The following is a 19,850-nucleotide window of genomic DNA, read 5'->3' on the forward strand; positions in this document are numbered from 1 at the left end:
GTAATAAAAGCTAGCTATCAGTGTATATTTATGTTGAGATTGCGATACGAGTACAACTAATATCAGTATGAGGGTGAAAATATTCAAGTACAAATTATTCTTAAAGGAATAATGTAAGGTTAAAAATAAATATACTTACCTTAGTTTGATAGAGAAGCATTGGGCACCTAGTGTGGTGATTGCTGCACTCTGCCAAGCGGACACTTGACCAGTGCTTCTCTACAAAAGCATTCAAACTATTCAGCCAAATGAAAAGATTTCCAATTTTTGAAGGAAGAAGTCCCTCAAGTGTCTGTCTGACATCCACTAGAGGCATGTTCATAGCCAAATATAAACTTTGCAATTTCTCTGAAACTAAAGTGTTTTATACCGGCAGACTGAAAGGACATGGTCAATGAACCTTAACCACTTCATTTAGATGAAGTGGTTCTGGCCCTTGGAGTGTATCGTTCCTTTCATTATTTTAAGTGCGTATAGTAAAGTAACAGCAGAATTAAAACTAAATGTAGTTTCTAGGAAACCAGCACTGTTCACCCTGTCAAACAGGAACATATAGTGAGTTTTGAGTTTGACACGGAACCCTTAAAAAAAGATTCACTATGGTCAAGGTTACAAAACAGAACCTCTGAGAAGCAGATATAGATTAGCATCAACATAATAGACCTTATATATAAAGAGCAATTGTAGTGCAAACTGCTAAATGAAGAGCAATTGCCATAGAAACCAATGGGATGTTTCTACTGCTCGGCCACACTTAGCACTTTGCCAATCAATGGTCTTTATGCATGTAGCCCAATGTTTCTAGGGGTTATAGAAATTTATAAACCAGTCTAAATTTAAAAGTGTAAAACCTTTTTGAAACTGATGCCTGCCCACAACTACCTAGAACCAGATATCCCTGTAAATAAAGGGATATAATTTTGTTTATAATACAAAAAAGTATACCTTTTACCCACTAAACCGGAATTGTGAAAAATTCAAGGGAATTGCAACATTTAAGGGCAAAACTACAACAATTAAAAAATAACTAAGCTTGACAAAGTTTCCGAATGAACTGTTTTTCACTTCAAATTAATTTTCCTTGATTTTCCTTTTAAGGTCCAGTCTTTAAGTGCTACAGGAGTGGGTTGAAGAACTGGCACTCAGTAATTTATTTTTCTATTTAAAATATGTTGTGGAATGTAATTACAGTCACCAGTGGTGATAGGTAAAATGTAAAGATGGTGGGGCATTAGACTCTATATATACACACACAAGTATCTGGGAAACAGCAACCACAATAAAGAGGTTTGATCCCATCCCCTGAAGCTGTTACCCAATGACAACCGTAGAACACAAGACAATTTGATGGCCTTCCTTTTATGGAGTCCAGGATCCGACGGCCCAATGCATAGTCTATAAGTAACATCAGTAATCCAGTTTGAACAAACTAATCATGTCTGAGAGGTCTATACCCAAATATAGGGGCATTTTTTTTTATTTTTTTTTAAATGCCAAAGACATTTCTCATAATTAGCCGCTCAGGCTCCCAGCAGCAACTCCATCCAGGAGGTTTTTCTCTAATACTACGACAAAAAAGATCTGATATTTTTTATGGCAACAAAAACTGGGGTGGGAGGCACTGTCCACCTTCCCCTGTGGAACAGCCTCCATAAAATCTAAATAAATATTGTTCAAATAAAATGAATGGGGAAATCCCACATTTCTAAATTGGTAGTTTTGGAATTGCTTTAAAAATTGGCTGATTTTGCATAGCAATTTCCCAAGAATTTTAGACAATATTTTCAGTTCGCTATTTTAGCCTACAACGTGCAGCGCCTGTGTTGATTTTTGGCAATTCCCAATGAAGTGGAATTTTTTTTGTTTTGATACAAACATCAATATCAAGAGACACATTTATCAAGGCAAAACTTGAGCAATTCTAGGGTTAAGTGCTTAATGTGGAATTGTGACCTTGAAAAACAATGGAGTGTTCCAGTAGATTTCTACAGTTCTAGAATATTGCTCCAGTATTTCCTAGATAAATAGGACTGTGTGTGACTGCACAAGCCTGAGATTAGTGACTGAGATTGTAGCAAATAATCCTCAATTACACCTATCAAAACAGTCAGTGTTAGTTAACATAAGGGGCCTCAGGGTGGCTTCCACAATACCATTTTTCCCTCTTTACTTCAAAATAGAAGTATTCTTTTAAAATCCATTGATGTTCATATATACAATAAACTATATAATTCAGTCAAGTATAATGCACAGAACAAAATAATTCCTAGTTATATGTTCTAACAGCATATTGGAGTTATCTGTTGTGAAAAAAATACAAAACTTAAACTATTAATTACCCTGTTGAAGTTGAGTAAAAACAAAAAACAGAACATGAAGAATGCTCCGTTTTTCCACAGTCTTGCGTGAGAACCCTGAGATTATGATGCTTTTAGCAAGGTCGATGGGAACGTTAATACGCCTCCACCTGCCTCATCATCAGTTTTCTAGTGTACTCGTACGTCAGGAAGAGGATGCCATTGGCTGGAAATGCTCGGATCAAAGTAGGCTTCAATCCTGAATATAATGCTGGTATTCCTGCAAGATGGAAAAACGTATGAAAATGTTATTTTATGTTAAAGTGTATCTAAGAGCAGCCATGTCTTATTTATCAATAGGAATAATTGCTGAAAGATTTACTGTATAATAAAAACAATATGATAAAAGGAAAACTAATGCTGCAGAATATGATGGTGCCACACAAATATAATAATCATTTTGCAATATTTGAATATGTGAAAAGAAATAGGAGTGGCCAATCGATAATGCGGACAGAGCAGGGGGTAACCCTAATAGTAAATTGGAACAAAAAAAGGAGAGAAGTCTGTCCTATAGGATATAGATCGCAGTGAATGCAATAGGTAATGAACAGTTAAAATACCCTTTAATAGAGTGGGGTAAATACAGTGAAACTAATATAACAAAAAAGGTAAAGAGTAAAGTGCAGAGACACACACAGAAAGGAAAAATTAGTGTGTCAAAAAACAACTAAATACTACGTATAACTACTATCGGTGCCCTAATGTCATAAACTGGGCAAGTACTGTGAGTGCCGCAATTAATCTATATGCTGGTAATTAGTACCACAGTGGTAACTATGATCGGTATGGTAACAGGTAACCCAACAGTAGATGAGGCAGATAACAGTAAGGGATATCAAATATCACGGGGTAGCGGTAGTAGTATACGTATATTTATTTTAAAATAAAACAGTACCGATGTCCTACATGGAGTCAGTACATCCCCAAAGATATCTCAATTGGAGAGTAGGAAAGCCATGTATTGACATGGAGAGTACCACCGACCAATCTTAAGCTCAAACCACCGGTCCCTAACTGGAACCATATACTAGGGTATACAATCCTAGTGGGCAGTGTGAGAGAAGAGAGTAGCCGGGTATCGGTTTAGTGGAGGGGGTGAGCCGTATACCGACTAGAAAAATGTCGGATTACAGTGTGCCTCCCTCCGGGTTAAGCATACATACCCATAAAAATTATGGTCAATGAAGGAAAAGGTCGAGGTTATTCCCCATAGTTGCCGATGTTAGGCGGACTGTATGGGTAGATAAATATTTGATATCACAGGTTAGTCGTGTTTCTTAGACTAACTTGTTTTGACCTATGGTTGCCAGTGTCGGACAAACCAAGGTGGTGACCCGATAATAAAATCGAGACAAGAAGTATCCTTACTCGACTACCTTACTATAGTTGGCTATCATTGCTGGTGTTTTATATACAATAGACGCTACCAAGTAGCCCTCTGTTAAGTGTACAAATATCTGTATGATAAGCAGGAAGTTTAAGTACAGGGAGGGAAGAATGGTGCCTTCGTGGGTACCAGGTATAGTAAAGTGGTAGGAGACAATGAAGAGGGAAGGGTATGTAATAAATGTTTGCCCTAATAGTTCTTTTTCAAAGGTAAAGTTAATTTAGTTGTAATAAAGTAGTATCCTGGTTGATACTGAAGGTTACTGTTCGTCCGGAGCTTAATTAGGCAACCCGTATGTGTGAGGTAGTAAACCGGGATGCTGGATGATAATAACAAGTATCGCTCGAGTACAAGGTTTTGGTCAACCAAGAGATTTTCGTAATAATGTCCGAGGAGTCAGGGTAACCTTGAGGTGGACGGGTTAGTGTCAAACCCGAGACCGATAATAGGTGCCACACTTCAGCCCGACGCGCGTTTCGCCTGTGTGAAGAGGCTCATCTATTAAAGGGTATTTTAACTGTTCATTACCTATTGCATTCACTGCGATCTATATCCTATAGGACAGACTTCTCTCCTTTTTTTGTTCATATTTGAATATGTGTTCCAGGTAAACAAATTGATGGGTACGGCTTTAAAATCACAGTACCTTAAAAAGAAGAAAACACCTAAATATATTTATTTTACATTTTATTTTAAATTCTTTATTTTAATTTCGCAAAAAGTAACAACAAGCGTGCAAAGCCACAATAGCATCTGCAGGCATTTTTCAAAATATTTCAAAGTGTGGCAGTGGAGACAGCACATTTTTTTTATATATATATAACAAGAGGATAACAGGCTAGTAAACACCATTGAATTAGAGTTTAGCATGCAAGGTTAAAACGTGTATGTAACGAGGCTAATATGTATGTAGCTTTGCATCGTTAGGAAAGACAGCTTTTACGTTGAAAGTGTTAGTGAAATGTTATTAACGGTTGGCACTAGGCAAGAGACGGTGGCTTTAAACATGAGTCACATTCTTTATGCTTAAAGGAACACTATAGTCACCTAAATTACTTTAGCTAAATAAAGCAGTTTTAGTGTATAGATCATTCCCCTGCAATTTCACTGCTTAATTCACTGTCATTTAGGAGTGAAATCACTTTGTTTCTGTTTATGCAGCCCTAGCCACACCTCCCCTGGCTATGATTGACAGAGCCTGCATGAAAAAAAAAAACTGGTTTCACTTTCAAACAGATGTAATTTACCTTAAATAATTGTATCTCAATCTCTAAATTGAACTTTAATCACATACAGGAGGCTCTTGCAGGGTCTAGCAAGCTATTAACATAGCAGGGGATAAGAAAATCTTAATTAAACAGAACTTGCAATAAAGAAAGCCTAAATAGGGCTCTCTTTACAGGCTTGGCACAGTTATGCAGTCATGTAACCTTTATCCCAGCTGGGCTATGAGCTTCCATCATGCCGGGTTGTCAGTATTCCGTTGGGCTACAGGTGCAGTCCTGAAGTTTGCTGGGATGCCCAAGAAACGGAGCCGTATACAACGGGACACCGGCAGAGTCAGCCGAGCTGTTCCCTCTCAAGAGTCACTTAACCCGCGCCCTCTGTTGGTATGGCATTGTTCCCCAGAGTGGCGTTGTTTAGGGAGTCCATGTAGCCCTGTGAGCTCTGTTGGTTGTCGGTGTGTCGGGGACTCTGTGTGATGCGGTGATCCCACAGATGTGGTTGGTGACGATCGACTGCACCCTGCTTTTCCATGTGGGGCTCTGCTTCTTTCTTTCTCTGGGGTGAGCACAGTGATGTGAGGTCTGATGTCTGGGGCCCACGGCTTAGTTCATGGGCTGGGGCGAGTCCCTTAGGCCTTCTTCGTGCCGGTAGGTGACGCTGTGATGTGTGGCCCTTCTGCCCGAGTGATCTGGGTACATGGGGTAAGTTTATACCGGAACGCTGTGTGGTGCAGTATCGACGGGTTGGGCAGACATGTTTGCGTTGGTGCCCTGCTCGGATGGTCTTTGGTGCTTGGCGATGCCTCAACCGTTGGGCTGTTTGAGGTGGTTCGCTGGGTTGCGGTCGCCTCGAGGGAGCAGGAGGCCAGGTTGGGGGGTTTCGATTTACCTTACGCTCCAGCTTCCTCCAGAATGCTTCGAAATGGAGGTTAAGTCGTGTAATAATATCATGTTTGTCGAGTGAGTCGTCGGCACATGTCGGATCCGCCATTTTAGGTCTTATTTTACATTTTATATATAACTTAATACTTTATTGCAAGGACACTTTCATTGATGCCAAAAGACTGTATAAAGATTATTTTTAAAGGGTTACTCCAAACCAAAGTTGTCATGGTGGTAGGAGTATGTATCTGCTTGAAACATGTCACAGCGAGTTATTGTTAGTTGTGTACTGGGGGCTAGTTGCATCACCCGGCAGACGCGACATTGGCAGCAGAGCCTAATGTCAATTCTGTGCATAAAAAAAAACAACATTTGTCATCAGCAGACACTGCACAATGCCAACAGATGTACACATCTTCCTCCTCCTCCCCTCCCTAAAATATGCAATTCTCTTGTCCATTCTCAACAATTTCTTGTTAAGTGAATAACCCCAATTAATAAAAATTCTCAAACTATACCAAAAGTATTAAACACTTTCTTCTCCTGAAACAACTGATACATTCTTCTATTTCTTTCTTACAGTAATATATTTTGTCAACCACATCAGAATAATGGAAATTATAATGTATGCCTTGATTTAATATTTCATCTTTTATTCGGATCTTTGAAACAGTAAATCCTGTTAAATCCATGTTAGTAAGCAGTAAGACTATGGAGAATACACCTTTCCACAATTGGAAAATGACTCTTTGCTATTTACTACTGACACAATATCAGCTTAAACTAAACCTATAAAAAGGCTGTGAGCAAAAAATGGCCAGGTCAGAGAGCACCACCTGCTGGACACAAAATGTACATACAAGGTCTACAGTGACCACATTTAACCACCATTATTATTATTTTTATATAGCGGCAGCAAATTCCGTATCGCTGTACAATGGGTGGATTAACAGACACGTAATTGTAAAAGTACAAATGGACGCACAGTAACAGAGGGGTTGGGGTTGGGGGCTGTTCAATGAGCTTAAATGCTAGAGAGAGTGGGGTATAGTGACACAGAGGGAACAACTAGGGGTAATGAAATGGGTTGGTAGAAAATTAATCCCATAGAACTTATTTTTGACAGTTGCATTAGAGGAGTCATGGGGATAGGGGGATGAAAACCCGCTAACAGTTTAAATAATACGCTTTCCGGAAGAAGTGAGTTTTCAAAGATTTTTTGAAGGAGTGGAGACTGGGTGAAAGTCTAAAGGAGAAGGGAAGGGAGTTCCACAGAAAAGATGCAGCCCTGGAGAAGTCTTGGAGGCGAGCATCAGATGTGGGAGTACGGACAGAGGATAGGCGTAGGTCTTGGGCAGGGCCTCGACAGGACATATTTGTATTGGGAGGATAGGTAGGTTGGAGCAGCATTATGTAGGGACTTGTAAGCAAGCACCAGAATCTTAAATTGAGCCCTATAGCCAACTTGAAGCCAATGTAGAGACTGACAGACGGGGGAGGTGTGGGCGGGCAGAAAAATGAGCCTCGCCGCCGCATTCATTATAGATTACAGCGGTGCAATCTAGGAACACGTAAGACCACTGAGAAGTGGATTGCAGTAGTCAAGACGAGAAAGAACAACGGCATAGACCAGAACCTTAGCTGCGTCTGGTGTTAACCCCTTAAGGACACATGACATGTGTGACATGTCATGATTCCCTTTTATTCCAGAAGTTTGGTCCTTAAGGGGTTAAATAAGGATGGAATGCGAGCTATGTTTTTGAGATGGAAGCGGCAGGATTTGGTGATTGACTGGACATGAGGGGTGAAAGAGAGGTCGGAGTCCAAGAGAACACCTTAGCAGTGCGGTAGAGGTGATGCTGGCGCCGTTGACATGGAGGGAGACAGACACGGGAGTAGCAACACTTGAGGGAGGAAGTTCTGTTTTGGACAGGTTGAGTTTAAGGAAGTGAGCAGCCATCCAGTTGGAAAATCGCGGAGAGGCAGTCAGAGACATGAGTCAAGGGTGGAGAGAGATCAGGAGAGGACAGGTAGATTTGCGTGTCATCTGCATATAAATAATAATAGAAGCAAAAAGGAGCTGATGAGTTTACCAAGGGAGACAGTAAAGATAGAGAATAGTAGGGGACCTAGGACAGAACCTTGAGGAACGCCAACAGAGAGGGGTTGGGGAGAAGAGGCAGAGCCAGAGAAAGAAACACTGAAAAAGCATTGGGAGAGGTAGGAGCACCACCAGGACAGAGCAGTATCCTGTAGACCGAGATTACGGAGAATGGGAATAAGCTGTTGATGATCAACAGTGTCAAAGTCAGGAGAAAGATCAAGGAGAATTAGGATAGAGTAATGGCCGTAAGATTTAGCAGCGATTAAATCATTGGATAGTTTGGTCACAGCTGTTTCAACAGAGTGATGAGCGAGGAATCCAGACTGAAGCGGGTCAAGCAGAGAGTTGGATTCGAGGAAGTCTGTCAATCTCGCATACACAACTCTCTCAAGGATCTTGGAGGCAAATGGCAGTAGCGATATAGGGCGGTAGTTGGATAGGGAGTTGGGGTCATGGTTGGGCTTTTTCAGAATTGGCTTTATGGTTGCATGCTTGAAGGGTGAGGAAAATGTACCGGAGGAAAGGGAGAGATTGAAAATTTTAGTGAGTGGAAGAGCAAGAGAGGGAGACAGAGTGCGGATGTGATATGAGGGAATAGGTTAGAGGGAACAGGTGGTGGGGTGGGAGGACTGGAGAAGAGCTGAAACCTCTTCCGTTGTAGTAGGTGCGAATAAGCATAGAACAGCAGAGGGAGTGGGGTTGGGTGATGTATTGGAAGGGGAGGGAGAGAGGTTACAGATCTCTTCCCTGATTGTAGAAATCTTCTCAGTGAAGTGAGTTGCAAAGTTTGAGGCGGACAGGGTGGTGGGAGGAGGGGGAGCAACAAGGCGAAGGAGAGCATTAAAAGTGTGAAATTGTTGTTTGGGTTCACGGGAGAGTGTGGTTTTGAGGGTATTGAAGCAATTTACTTTTGCAAAGGAAAGAGCCAGAGTGTAGGAGCGCAGCATAAATTTATAGTGGAGGAAGTCAGGTGTAGAGTGATACTTTCGCCAACAGCGTTCAGCAGTTTTTGAACATTTTTGGAGATATCGGGTCAGCATGGTGTGTCAACGTTTTAATTGGGAATGCTTCCTGCGTGTAAATGTAGGAGGTGCCATGATGTCTAGTTGAGAGGAGAGAGTGGAGTTGTAGAGTGAGGTTGCAGAGTTAGGGCAATTGAGATTTGAGATGGGTAAAAGGAGAGTTTGGAGTTTGGTGGAGAAATGCTGGCGATCAAGACAGTGGAGGTTTCTGCGAGATTGGAGAGTTAAGGGAGGTGAAATTTGGGTATGGGGTATGCTGATGTCAAAGGTCAGCAGATGGTGGTCAGATAAAGGTAATGGTACAGTGGAGAGATTGGAGGTGGTACAGAGATTGGTGAAGATGAGGTGAAGAGTATTTCCTGCTGTATGAGTTGCTGAAGTAGACCACTGTGTGAGGCCGAAGGAGGTTACAGAGAGCAGACAGGAGGCATCAGGGCAATGTTGAGTGGGATGTTAAAGTCCCCAAGTATGAGAGAAGGTGTGCTAAAGGAGGGACAGTGGGGTAGTCAGGAAGAAAAGTGTTCACTGAATAGCCAAGGTTGACCGGGGGGGGGGGCGGTAGATGATGGCAATTCTTAGAGGAGTGGGCTTAAATCAGGAACAAGGCCGGAGTCAGGAACCAGGAACAAACAGGAAACACAGGAACAAGGAGACTTCTGGGGGAACAGGAAACCACGCAAGGACTCCCCCCATCTCTGCTGGTGGGTCCGGGCTTCATGGGGAAGCGGGCGTGATAGAAACGAAGGAGGGATGGTGCATGGACATCAGAGGCTGGAACCCAGGAGCGTTCCTCTGGACCGTACCCTTTCCAGTGCACCACGTATTGGTCTGCCCTCTGAAGAAGTGCGTCAGCTACAGGGTTAACCCTTTGAAGTATACGAAATGGCCCAACGTATCGAGGTGCCAGTTTTTGTGAGAGAAGACAGCCAGACCCTCTCTCTGACCTGATAGGTAGGTGCAGGAAGGCGTCTGCAGTCGGCCTGGAGTTTGTAGTTCTGCATTGCGCGTTGCAAAGAGTTCTGAACCTGCACCCAAGTGGAACTAAGTTCCCTGAGATGTTCCTCCAATGGCGGTATCCCCTGTGGCAAGAACATATCAGGCAACATGGACGGTTGAAACCCATAGTTCACCAAGAATGGGGATAGCCGGGAAGAGGCATTAATCGCACTATTGTGGGCAAACTCCACCCAGGGTAGCAGATCAGACCAGTTGTCCTGGTGGTCAGAAATGTAGCAACGCAGAAACTGTTCCAGTGTTTGGTTAGCTCGTTCCGCTGCACCATTGGATTGCGGGTGGTAGGCCGAGGAGAAGGAAAGCTGAATTCCCATTTGTGAACAAAAAGCTCTCCAAAATCTGGACACAAACTGGCTACCCCTATCTGAGATTATGTCAGGGTACCTGAGGTCTCTACCTCCGAGAGAGGTAGAGACTTAGTCGTTCATCCATCCGGACGGCCTGATTTCCCTCTTTCTCGCGGTCCATCCGGTCATGCAAAGCCGGCCGCGAGGGAGTGACTCCCTTTTATAGCATGACGCCCGGAAGTCGACGTCAGGACGTCAACCCGGAACGACCTGTCACTCAATTGGTTTAGGACCAATCAGGACTCGTCGGAGGTGTGTCTACTTATCTGAACAGGGCATTTAACAGTGCTTCTTTCATTAGCTCATTGCCCTGTCGTGGTTCTAGCTTGTTCTAGTCACTCAGTGCTCGTGTTTTCTAGTTATCCCTTTTGGTTTTGACCCGGCTTGTTTGCTCTTCTCTGCTTATCTCTGTTACCCTTGATTTGGCTTGTCTACCGCTTACCTGTCTTCTGTTACCCTCGACCTCGGCTTGTCTTTGACCATTCTCTACTGTACTACTTACGTTAGTCCGGCCATTCTAAGGTCCGGTATACGTATCTGGCTACTGTTTGTACTCTGCGTGTTGGATCCCTGTCCCGATCCTGACATTACGACAGGGCCAATGGATCCTGCAAGTACAAACAGTCAGCTTGGTTCTCCTGATCCTAGGTTTGAAGCCATGGATCACAGAATGGATCAGATGGCGCTAGCGCTACAGGCGTTATTATCTTGTGCCAATAATCCACCATAGGAGTTACGTACTACTCCTATCTCTCCTGTAGGTTCAGGCCTAGAGGTAGCCACTGTAGGTGCTTCTTCTCGCATTACCCCACCAGTACGTTATGGTGGTGCTCCTGAGAAGTGTTGTGGGTTTGTAAACCAAATTAGTATCCACTTTGAATTGCAACCTCGCTCCTATCCTACGGATAGGGCAAAGGTGGGATTTATTATCACCTTACTCATTGAGAAGGCTCTGAGATGGGCCAATCCACTATGGGAGAACGATAACCCGTTAGTATATAACTATAACGCATTTGTAGCTGCTTTTAGAAGAACTTTTGACCCTCCAGGTAGAAAGGTTAATGCAGCCAGATTACTGTTACGCCTGAGACAGGAGAACCGAACACTTGTGGATTATGCACTAGAGTTCAGGTCTCTGGCGTCAGAGGTCAAGTGGAATGAGCAGGCGTATATGGACGTATTTTTGAATGGGCTATCAGATGTAATCCTTGACGAGGTTGCTACTAGAGAACTTCCTGAGAATTTAGAGGATTTAATTTCGTTCATTTCTCGTATAGATGAACGTTTAAGAGAGAGACAGAACACTCGAGAGAGGAACCGGAGACCTTCCTTTAGGTTAGCTCCCGCAATTCTAAGTCCTGACTCCACGGTCTCATTGCTCCCTGAACCTATGCAGATAGGCTATACCCGCCTCTCTGAGGAGGAGAGACAGTACAGGAGAAGGGAGGGGTTATGTATGTACTGTGGAGCCAGAGGTCATTTACTCTCGAACTGTCCTAACCGCCCGGGAAACGCTCGCACCTAAGTTTCTCTAGAGGACAGGCCTTGGGTGTTTCTATTTTGTCCTCTACTTCTAATTATAAAGATCACAGGCTTCTGCTACCAGTTTCCTTAACCTGGGAGAAGGAAGTAGTAAAGGCTATGGCCTTGATAGATTCCGGAGCTGCTGAGAATTTTATCGACCAAGCCTTTGCCACTAGACACAACATCCCATACCAGTTAAGGGAGACACCCTTGGCCGTTGAGGCCATAGATGGTAGACCATTACTGGACCCCGTTATCTTTCGTGAGACCATACCCATTAACTTAAATGTTGGTATCCTACACGTGGAGAATTTATCTCTTATGCTCATTTCGTCCCCTTCTGTTCCCATAGTTCTGGGGTATCCATGGTTGAAGAGACATAACCCTATTATCGATTGGGAGTTAGGGGAGATACTCTCGTGGGGTCAGAGCTGCCAGGAGAGGTGTTTACGCAAGGTTTCTCCATTGGCTAATATTAATACACCAGGTAGTTCTACTCAGTCCACAGAGAAACAGATACCGTCCCTGTACCAAGACTTAAAGGCAGTATTCGACAAGAAGAATGCCGATTCATTACCTCCACACAGGTCATTTGATTGTAAAATTAAGCTTCTACCTGGTACTATGCCCCCGAGGGGTAATGTATATCCTTTATCTGTTCAGGAGAACTCTGTTCTAGAGGAATATATTCGTGAGAATTTAGAGAAAGGATTCATTAGGAGGTCTTCTTCTCCTGCCGGGGCTAGGTTTTTTTTCGTTAAAAAGAAGGATGGCACGCTGAGGCCTTGTATTGATTACCGAGGTTTGAATAAAATAACTATCAGAAATGCCTATCCTATCCCATTGATTACCGAGTTGTTTGATCGTCTTAAGGGCTCCAAAATCTTCACCAAATTAGATCTCAGAGGGGCATATAATTTGGTGAGAATCCAGCATGGACACGAGTGGATGACGGCGTTCAATACTCGGTATGGCCATTATGAATACACAGTTATGCCATTTGGACTTTGCAATGCTCCTGCAGTATTTCAGGATTTGATTAATGAGGTACTTAGGGAGTTTCAACATGATTGTGTTATTGTCTACCTGGACGACATACTGATACACTCTAGGGAGATTGAGACTCACCATAGACAAGTCAGAAAGGTACTACACAAACTTCTGCAACATGGTCTATACTGTAAATTGGAGAAATGCAGCTTTGACCAGTCGCAGATAGACTTTCTTGGTTACGTGATTTCTGGGGAAGGCTTTAAAATGGACCCTGACAAACTCCAATCTATTTTAGATTGGCCGTTGCCTAAAGGACTCAAGGCTATTCAGAGGTTTATTGGTTTTTCCAACTATTATAGGCGCTTCATTAAGGGATACTCTTCTATCATCTCGCCTATTACCAATATGACCAAACAAGGGGCTGATACTAAGACTTGGTCTACTGAGGCTCTTGTTGCTTTCAAGACTCTCAAAGAACTTTTTGCTTCTGCTCCCATTCTAGTCCACCCTGATACGACTCTGCCATTCTTACTCGAGGTCGATGCCTCTGAGACGGGAGTTGGTGCTGTTCTGTCTCAAAGGTTAGGGGTGGACAAACCGTTACACCCTTGTGGTTTCTTCTCTAAGAAATTATCTGGGCCTGAAAGCAGATATGACATCGGCGATAGGGAACTGTTAGCGGTCATTAAGGCTTTAAAGGAGTGGAGACATTTACTAGAAGGGACATTACACCCTGTTACTATTTTAACGGATCATAAGAACTTGTCTTATATTGGGGAGGCTAAGCACCTGTCCGCCAGGCAAGCTCGTTGGTCATTGTTCCTCACTCACTTTAATTATGTACTTACTTATAGACCTGGTTCTAAGAACTCTAAAGCCGATGCTTTGTCTCGTCAATATGAACCGTTCACTATAACTGAGCCAGTCCTTTCCTCGATAGTTCCTAAGGGTAACATCATCGCTAACACGAATCTCAGGATTCACTCTCCGTTGCTTACTGAGATCATGAAATTACAGCATCTTGCGCCCAAACAGACTCCTGGGGATCGACACTTCGTTCCCGCCACTCTCCAACTAGAGGTGTTACGCTGTTTCCATAACAGAAAGGTGGTTGGGCATCCTGGCATTCGCAAGACGTATGCTTTGATCTCTAAAGATTTCTGGTGGCCTGATTTACGTAAAGATATTAAAGAATTCATCGGGGCGTGTGAAGTTTGTACCAAGAATAAGCAACCTCATTCGCTCCCATGCGGATTTCTGCACCCTTTAGAGGTTCCTGAAAAGCCATGGTCCTGTTTGGCTATGGACTTCATTGTTGATTTGCCTATCTCTAAAAAGCAGACTGTTATCCTCACTGTGGTGGACAGATTTACTAAGATGGCTCACTTCATTCCCTTACCTAAACTCCCATCTTCGCCCGAATTAGCAGAGATATTCGCTAGGGAGATCTTCCGTTTACATGGGATACCTTACCAAATTGTATCTGACAGAGGTTCCCAATTTGTTTCCCGTTTTTGGAAATCCTTCTGCTCTCAACTAGGCATCAAATTGAATTTTTCTTCTGCCTACCATCCTCAGTCCAATGGAGCTGCTGAACGCACCAACCAAAAGGTTGAACAATATCTACGTTGTTTCGTTTCTGAACACCAGGACGATTGGGTCGGTTTGATTCCTTGGGCGGAGTTTGCACACAACAATCTCGTTTGTGATTCTACGCATTCTAGCCCCTTCTTCATGAATTATGGCTTTCATCCTTCCATTCTTCCTTCGGAGTCTTCTTCCCAAGGGGTACCGTCGGTTGATGTCCATGTTGCCAATTTAAGGAAGTTGTGGGACCAGACTCGACAAATTCTTCTGCACAATTCTATGCTGGTGAAAAAACACGCTGACAAACGTAGAAGGGCAGCACCGGTGTTTGTTCCAGGCGATAGAGTATGGTTAAGTACTAGAAACATTCGGTTAAAAGTGCCTTCCATGAAGTTCGCTCCTCGGTATATTGGACCTTACAGGGTGTTGGCTCAAATTAACCCAGTTGCGTATCGTCTAGCTTTGCCTACAACCTTACGCATTCCTAACTCGTTCCATGTTTCGTTGCTGAAACCACTAGTTTGTAACAGATTCTCCTCCACGATCGCCCCTCCTCGCTCTGTTCAGGTGGAGGGTCAGGAGGAGTATGAGGTCAATTCCATCGTCGATTCTCGAATCTCCCGGGGGAGAGTACAATATCTGGTCGATTGGAAAGGATATGGTCCTGAGGAGAGAAGTTGGGTACCTCAGGAGGATGTTCATGCTCCCCGTCTCCGCAGGGCATTTCACTCTCGCTTCCCTTCTCGTCCTGGTTCCTTCCGCCCGGTGGGCGTATCTGAGAGGGGGGGTACTGTCAGGGTACCTGAGGTCTCTACCTCCGAGAGAGGTAGAGACTTAGTCGTTCATCCATCCGGACGGCCTGATTTCCCTCTTTCTCGCGGTCCATCCGGTCATGCAAAGCCGGCCGCGAGGGAGTGACTCCCTTTTATAGCATGACGCCCGGAAGTCGACGTCAGGACGTCAACCCGGAACGACCTGTCACTCAATTGGTTCAGGACCAATCAGGACTCGTCGGAGGTGTGTCTACTTATCTGAACAGGGCATTTAACAGTGCTTCTTTCATTAGCTCATTGCCCTGTCGTGGTTCTAGCTTGTTCTAGTCACTCAGTGCTCGTGTTTTCTAGTTATCCCTTTTGGTTTTGACCCGGCTTGTTTGCTCTTCTCTGCTTATCTCTGTTACCCTTGATTCGGCTTGTCTACCGCTTACCTGTCTTCTGTTACCCTCGACCTCGGCTTGTCTTTGACCATTCTCTACTGTACTACTTACGTTAGTTCGGCCATTCTAAGGTCCGGTATACGTATCTGGCTACTGTTTGTACTCTGCGTGTTGGATCCCTGTCCCGATCCTGACAGATTATCACTTTGGGTAACCCATGCAAACAAAAGACCTCCCGAGCAAAAATTGTTGCAAGTTCCTGGGAAGTTGGTAGCTTTTTCAAGGGAATGCAATGCGACATCTTCGAGAATCGGTCAACAACCATGAGAACGACTGTATTGCCACGGGAGACCAGAAGATCTACGATAAAATCCATGGACAAGTGGGTCCAGGGTCGTTCACCATTAGATATGGTTTGCAGGAGACCCACTGGAGGGCGTTGTGGGGTTTTATTTTGAGCGCACACAGGACAGGCAGCTACAAAAGCGGTGACATCCGAACGGAGACTAAGCCACCAACATTGCTGGGAGACAGACCAGATTAACTGATTTTTGCCTGGATGTCCAGCTGCTTTGGGGTTGTGGTATGTACTCAATAGTTTAGTACGGAGATTACTAGGTACAAAACAACGGCCATTAGGTTTCTCTGGAAAAGCATTAATTTGTGCAGCCAGAATCTCCTCCCCTAGGGGTAAGGTGAGGTTAGTATGGATGGTGGCCAGTATATGGTCCGGAGGAATCACGGGGTAGGAGTTATCTGTTCTCTAGATGGAGGGGAGAACTGTCGAGACAAGGCATCAGCCCGAATGTTTTTAGTACAGGGCAAGTAAGAAACCACATAATTGAATCTTGACAGGAAGAGAGCCCATCTAGCTTGCCGGGGGGAAAGCCGCTTAGCTTCAGAAAGATATGTAAGATTCTTGTGGTCTGTTAGGATGAGGATTGGCACTGAAGTACCCTCAAGAAGGTGCCTCCATTCTTTGAGACCTAAAATTATGGCTAGAAGTTCTCTATCACCAATCTGGTAATTGCATTCCGCCGGGTTCAATTTCCTCGAGAAATACCCGCACGGATGCCTGGAGCTCTCTGGGTTAGGACGTTGAGACAGGAGGGCGCCTACTCCTGTCTCAGACGCATCGACTTCAAGAATGAATGTTAAGGCAGGGTTAGGGTGTGCCAGTATAGGAGCAGCAGCAAAGGCGACTTTGAGAGACTCAAAGGCAGTAATGGCTTCCTGTGACCAATGGTGTGGATCAGCATCTCTCCTGGTCATATCCGTGAGAGGTTTAACCAAGGAAGAAAAGTTGCGTATGAACTTCCTATAATAATTGGCGAAGCCAAGAAAACGTTGTATAGAGCGAAGACCCGTTGGTCGAGGCCATTTTAGTACAGCCAAAAGTTTATCTGGATCCATAGAGAATCCAGCATCTGAGATAACATAGCCCAAGAATGTGACCTGTTTGCAGTTAAACTCACATTTCTCCAATTTACAGAACAGATTATTTTCTCTAAGTCTCTGTAGAACACTAGAAACGTCTGCGTGATGGTACTCGAGAGATGTGGAATGGATAAGAATATCGTCAAGATAAACCACCACACATTGCTGCAGCATCTCTCGCAGGACGTCATTTATAAATTCCTTGAAAACCGCTGGAGCATTGCAAAGACCAAAGGGCATTACTAGGTATTCGTAATGCCCGCTCCTGGTGTTAAATGCGGTTTTCCATTCGTGGTCCTCTTTTATCCGGACGAGATTATATGCCCCTCTCAGATCAAGTTTAGTGAATACCGTTGCTCCCTTGAGGCGGTCAAATAACTCAGTGATCCGGACTGGCCCACGTTCTTTCTACACTGAGTGGATCCCACGATCACTGGGGGCTGATCCTCCCTGGAGCCTGATAGTTTGGGGTGGTACTTCAACCACTCCACCATTGTGAGTGAGATACTTATTTATTTATTGTTAATTCTGCACTGTACAAACATATTGCACTAGGTGTTGTATTATTTGTATTACAGAGCCGTGTATTTTTTGTTCCAGAAGCTCTGCAAGTATATCAGTCCTTTTTTTTTATTTATATCGGATATCCCTTGTCTGCACATATATGCACTTTGGCACTTCACATATTTTGTAAATCTCTTAAAGCACTATAGCACTTTGGTATTATTGCATTTTAATCAAATGTGTTATATGCCCTTCAGATTTTTTAGTGTGATTAACACTGTATTTTATTTATTGTAAGCGCACTCACCATTCCTTATTACCTATTTAGCACTTAGGAGATCTCACCAGGACTCCCAGTGAGTTGCAGCTATTTGTTTCTATTTATATTGTGTATGCTCGCTATACATATATATTTTCCTCCTTTTGCGCCATTTAACCTTCTGTCGATATATATCGTCAAGATAAACCACCACACATTGCTGCAGCATCTCTTGCAGGACGTCATTTATAAATTCCTGGAAAACTGCCGGAGCATTGCAAAGACCAAAGGGCATTACTAGGTATTCGTAATGCCCGCTCCTGGTGCTAAATGCGTTTTTCCATTCGTGGTCCTCTTTTATCCGGACGAGATTATATGCCCCTCTCACATCAAGTTTAGTGAAGACCGTTGCTCCCTTGAGGCGGTCAAATAACTCAGTGATCAATGGAATGGGGTAGGCATTCTTAATAGTAATGCGATTGAGACCCCTATAGTCGATACAGGGTCTCAACTCGCCATTTTTCTTTTTCACAAAGAAAAAGCCGGCACGGCAGGAGAAGATGACTTCCGAATGAATCCCTTAGACAACGCATCGGTAACATACTCCTCCATGGCTCAATTCTCTGCTACAGACAGCGGGTAAATCCGGCCACGGGGAGGAATGGCACCAGGTTGGAGTTCGATACCACAGTCATACGGACGGTGTGGTGGCAGAACGCTGGCTTGACCCTTGTCAAATACATCTTGGAATTCTTGGTACTCAGCGGGTCAGAACATGTGCCCAAAACTTTGACTGGTTTCTGGAGACAGGAAAATGTGCATTGCTGGGACCAAGAAAATATCTCAGATTTGCGCCAATCAATTGTGGGGTTATGCTTCTGTAGCCAAGGGTATCCCAAAACAACCTGGTAATATGGAGAGGAAATGACCTGGAATTGGATCGTCTCATGATGTAGAGCCCCTACAGCCAGAGATATGGGCACGGTTTCCTGGGTCACGTGGGTTGGCTGTATTGGTCTGCCATCGATGGCTTCGAAAGCTAGTGGAGAGTTGCGAGGCTGTAAGGGTATAGAGTGCTCCGATGCAAATGCACAATCTATAAACAAGCCTGCGGCCCCAGAATCAAGCAATGCCTGGGTTTTAATGGATGAATCAGGCCAGGAGAGGATAATAGGCACCAAGGGTTTGTCCTCATATATCTCTGGGTCTGCAGAAAGACCACCCAAGTTCTGCCCCTGACAGTATCTTGGGTGCGGGCCCTTTACCGGACGAATCGCAAAACTTTAACATGTGACCGTGGTGTCCGCAGTATAGGCACAGGCCCTCCCTCCTCCTAAAGGCTCTCTCCTCGACAGAGGCATGAGAAGCCTAACCGCCTTGGCTCCACACCGACCGAGGACTCAGGACCAGGAGGCATGGGAGGTTTGGGTGGGCAAGAAAAGCATGGTGCCAAATATACAGGAGGCCTCCGCAGGCGCTCCCTGGATGAGGATCTCTTTAGGAGTCTGATGTCAATGAGGGTGACAAATGATATCAGTTCCTCGAGATCTTTAGGTAATTCTCTGGCTGCAATCTCATTTTTAATAACATCAGAGAGCCCCTGTGCAAAGGCAGCCACAAGAGTCTCGTTGTTCCAGCCACCCTCTGCTGCCATGGTACGGAATTCACTGGCATACTCGACAATAGTTTTCGTGCCCTGAGCATTAGACATGAGTTGTTCCGCAGTAGGGGTGGAGCGAGCTGCAATATCAAAAACCCTTTTAAAGGACGCAACAAATTCAGGGTAATTGTAAATGATAGGCCTCTCTGCCTCCCAGAGAGGTTTTGCCCAAGCTAGGGCCTTTTCAGACAGCAAAGAAATCATGAAGTGAACTTTGTCGCTGTCTGTAGGAAATGCCTGGGGCAGCATTTCAAGGTATCCTTTAACCTGGTTTACAAATTCTTTGCACTGAACTGGGTTGCCCCCAAAATACTGAGGGAGCGGGACAGACCCAGTCATTCCTCTAGCCGCAACAGGTTTGGAGGCTACAACCAGTGCTAAAACAATA

At 44.2% G+C, this 19,850-nt stretch overlaps 1 protein-coding gene across 3 annotated transcripts in view; it reads right to left on the bottom strand.

Moving 5' to 3' along the window:
- Nucleotides 1-2,317: 2,317 nt before the first annotated feature.
- The window catches only part of LOC134570919 (mitochondrial ornithine transporter 1-like), a 184,756-nt gene continuing 167,223 nt past the window's right edge, over nucleotides 2,318-19,850 (bottom strand). For all 3 annotated transcript variants that reach the window (XM_063428948.1, XM_063428933.1, XM_063428941.1), the window contains exon 7: nucleotides 2,318-2,577. In XM_063428948.1, coding sequence (XP_063285018.1) covers nucleotides 2,453-2,577 — 125 coding nt within the window. In that variant the 3' untranslated portion in view covers nucleotides 2,318-2,452. The remainder of the gene's footprint in view (nucleotides 2,578-19,850) is intronic.

This window comes from Pelobates fuscus, chromosome 1 (genome assembly GCF_036172605.1).
Source record: "Pelobates fuscus isolate aPelFus1 chromosome 1, aPelFus1.pri, whole genome shotgun sequence".
Taxonomy (NCBI): Eukaryota; Metazoa; Chordata; class Amphibia; order Anura; family Pelobatidae; genus Pelobates; species Pelobates fuscus.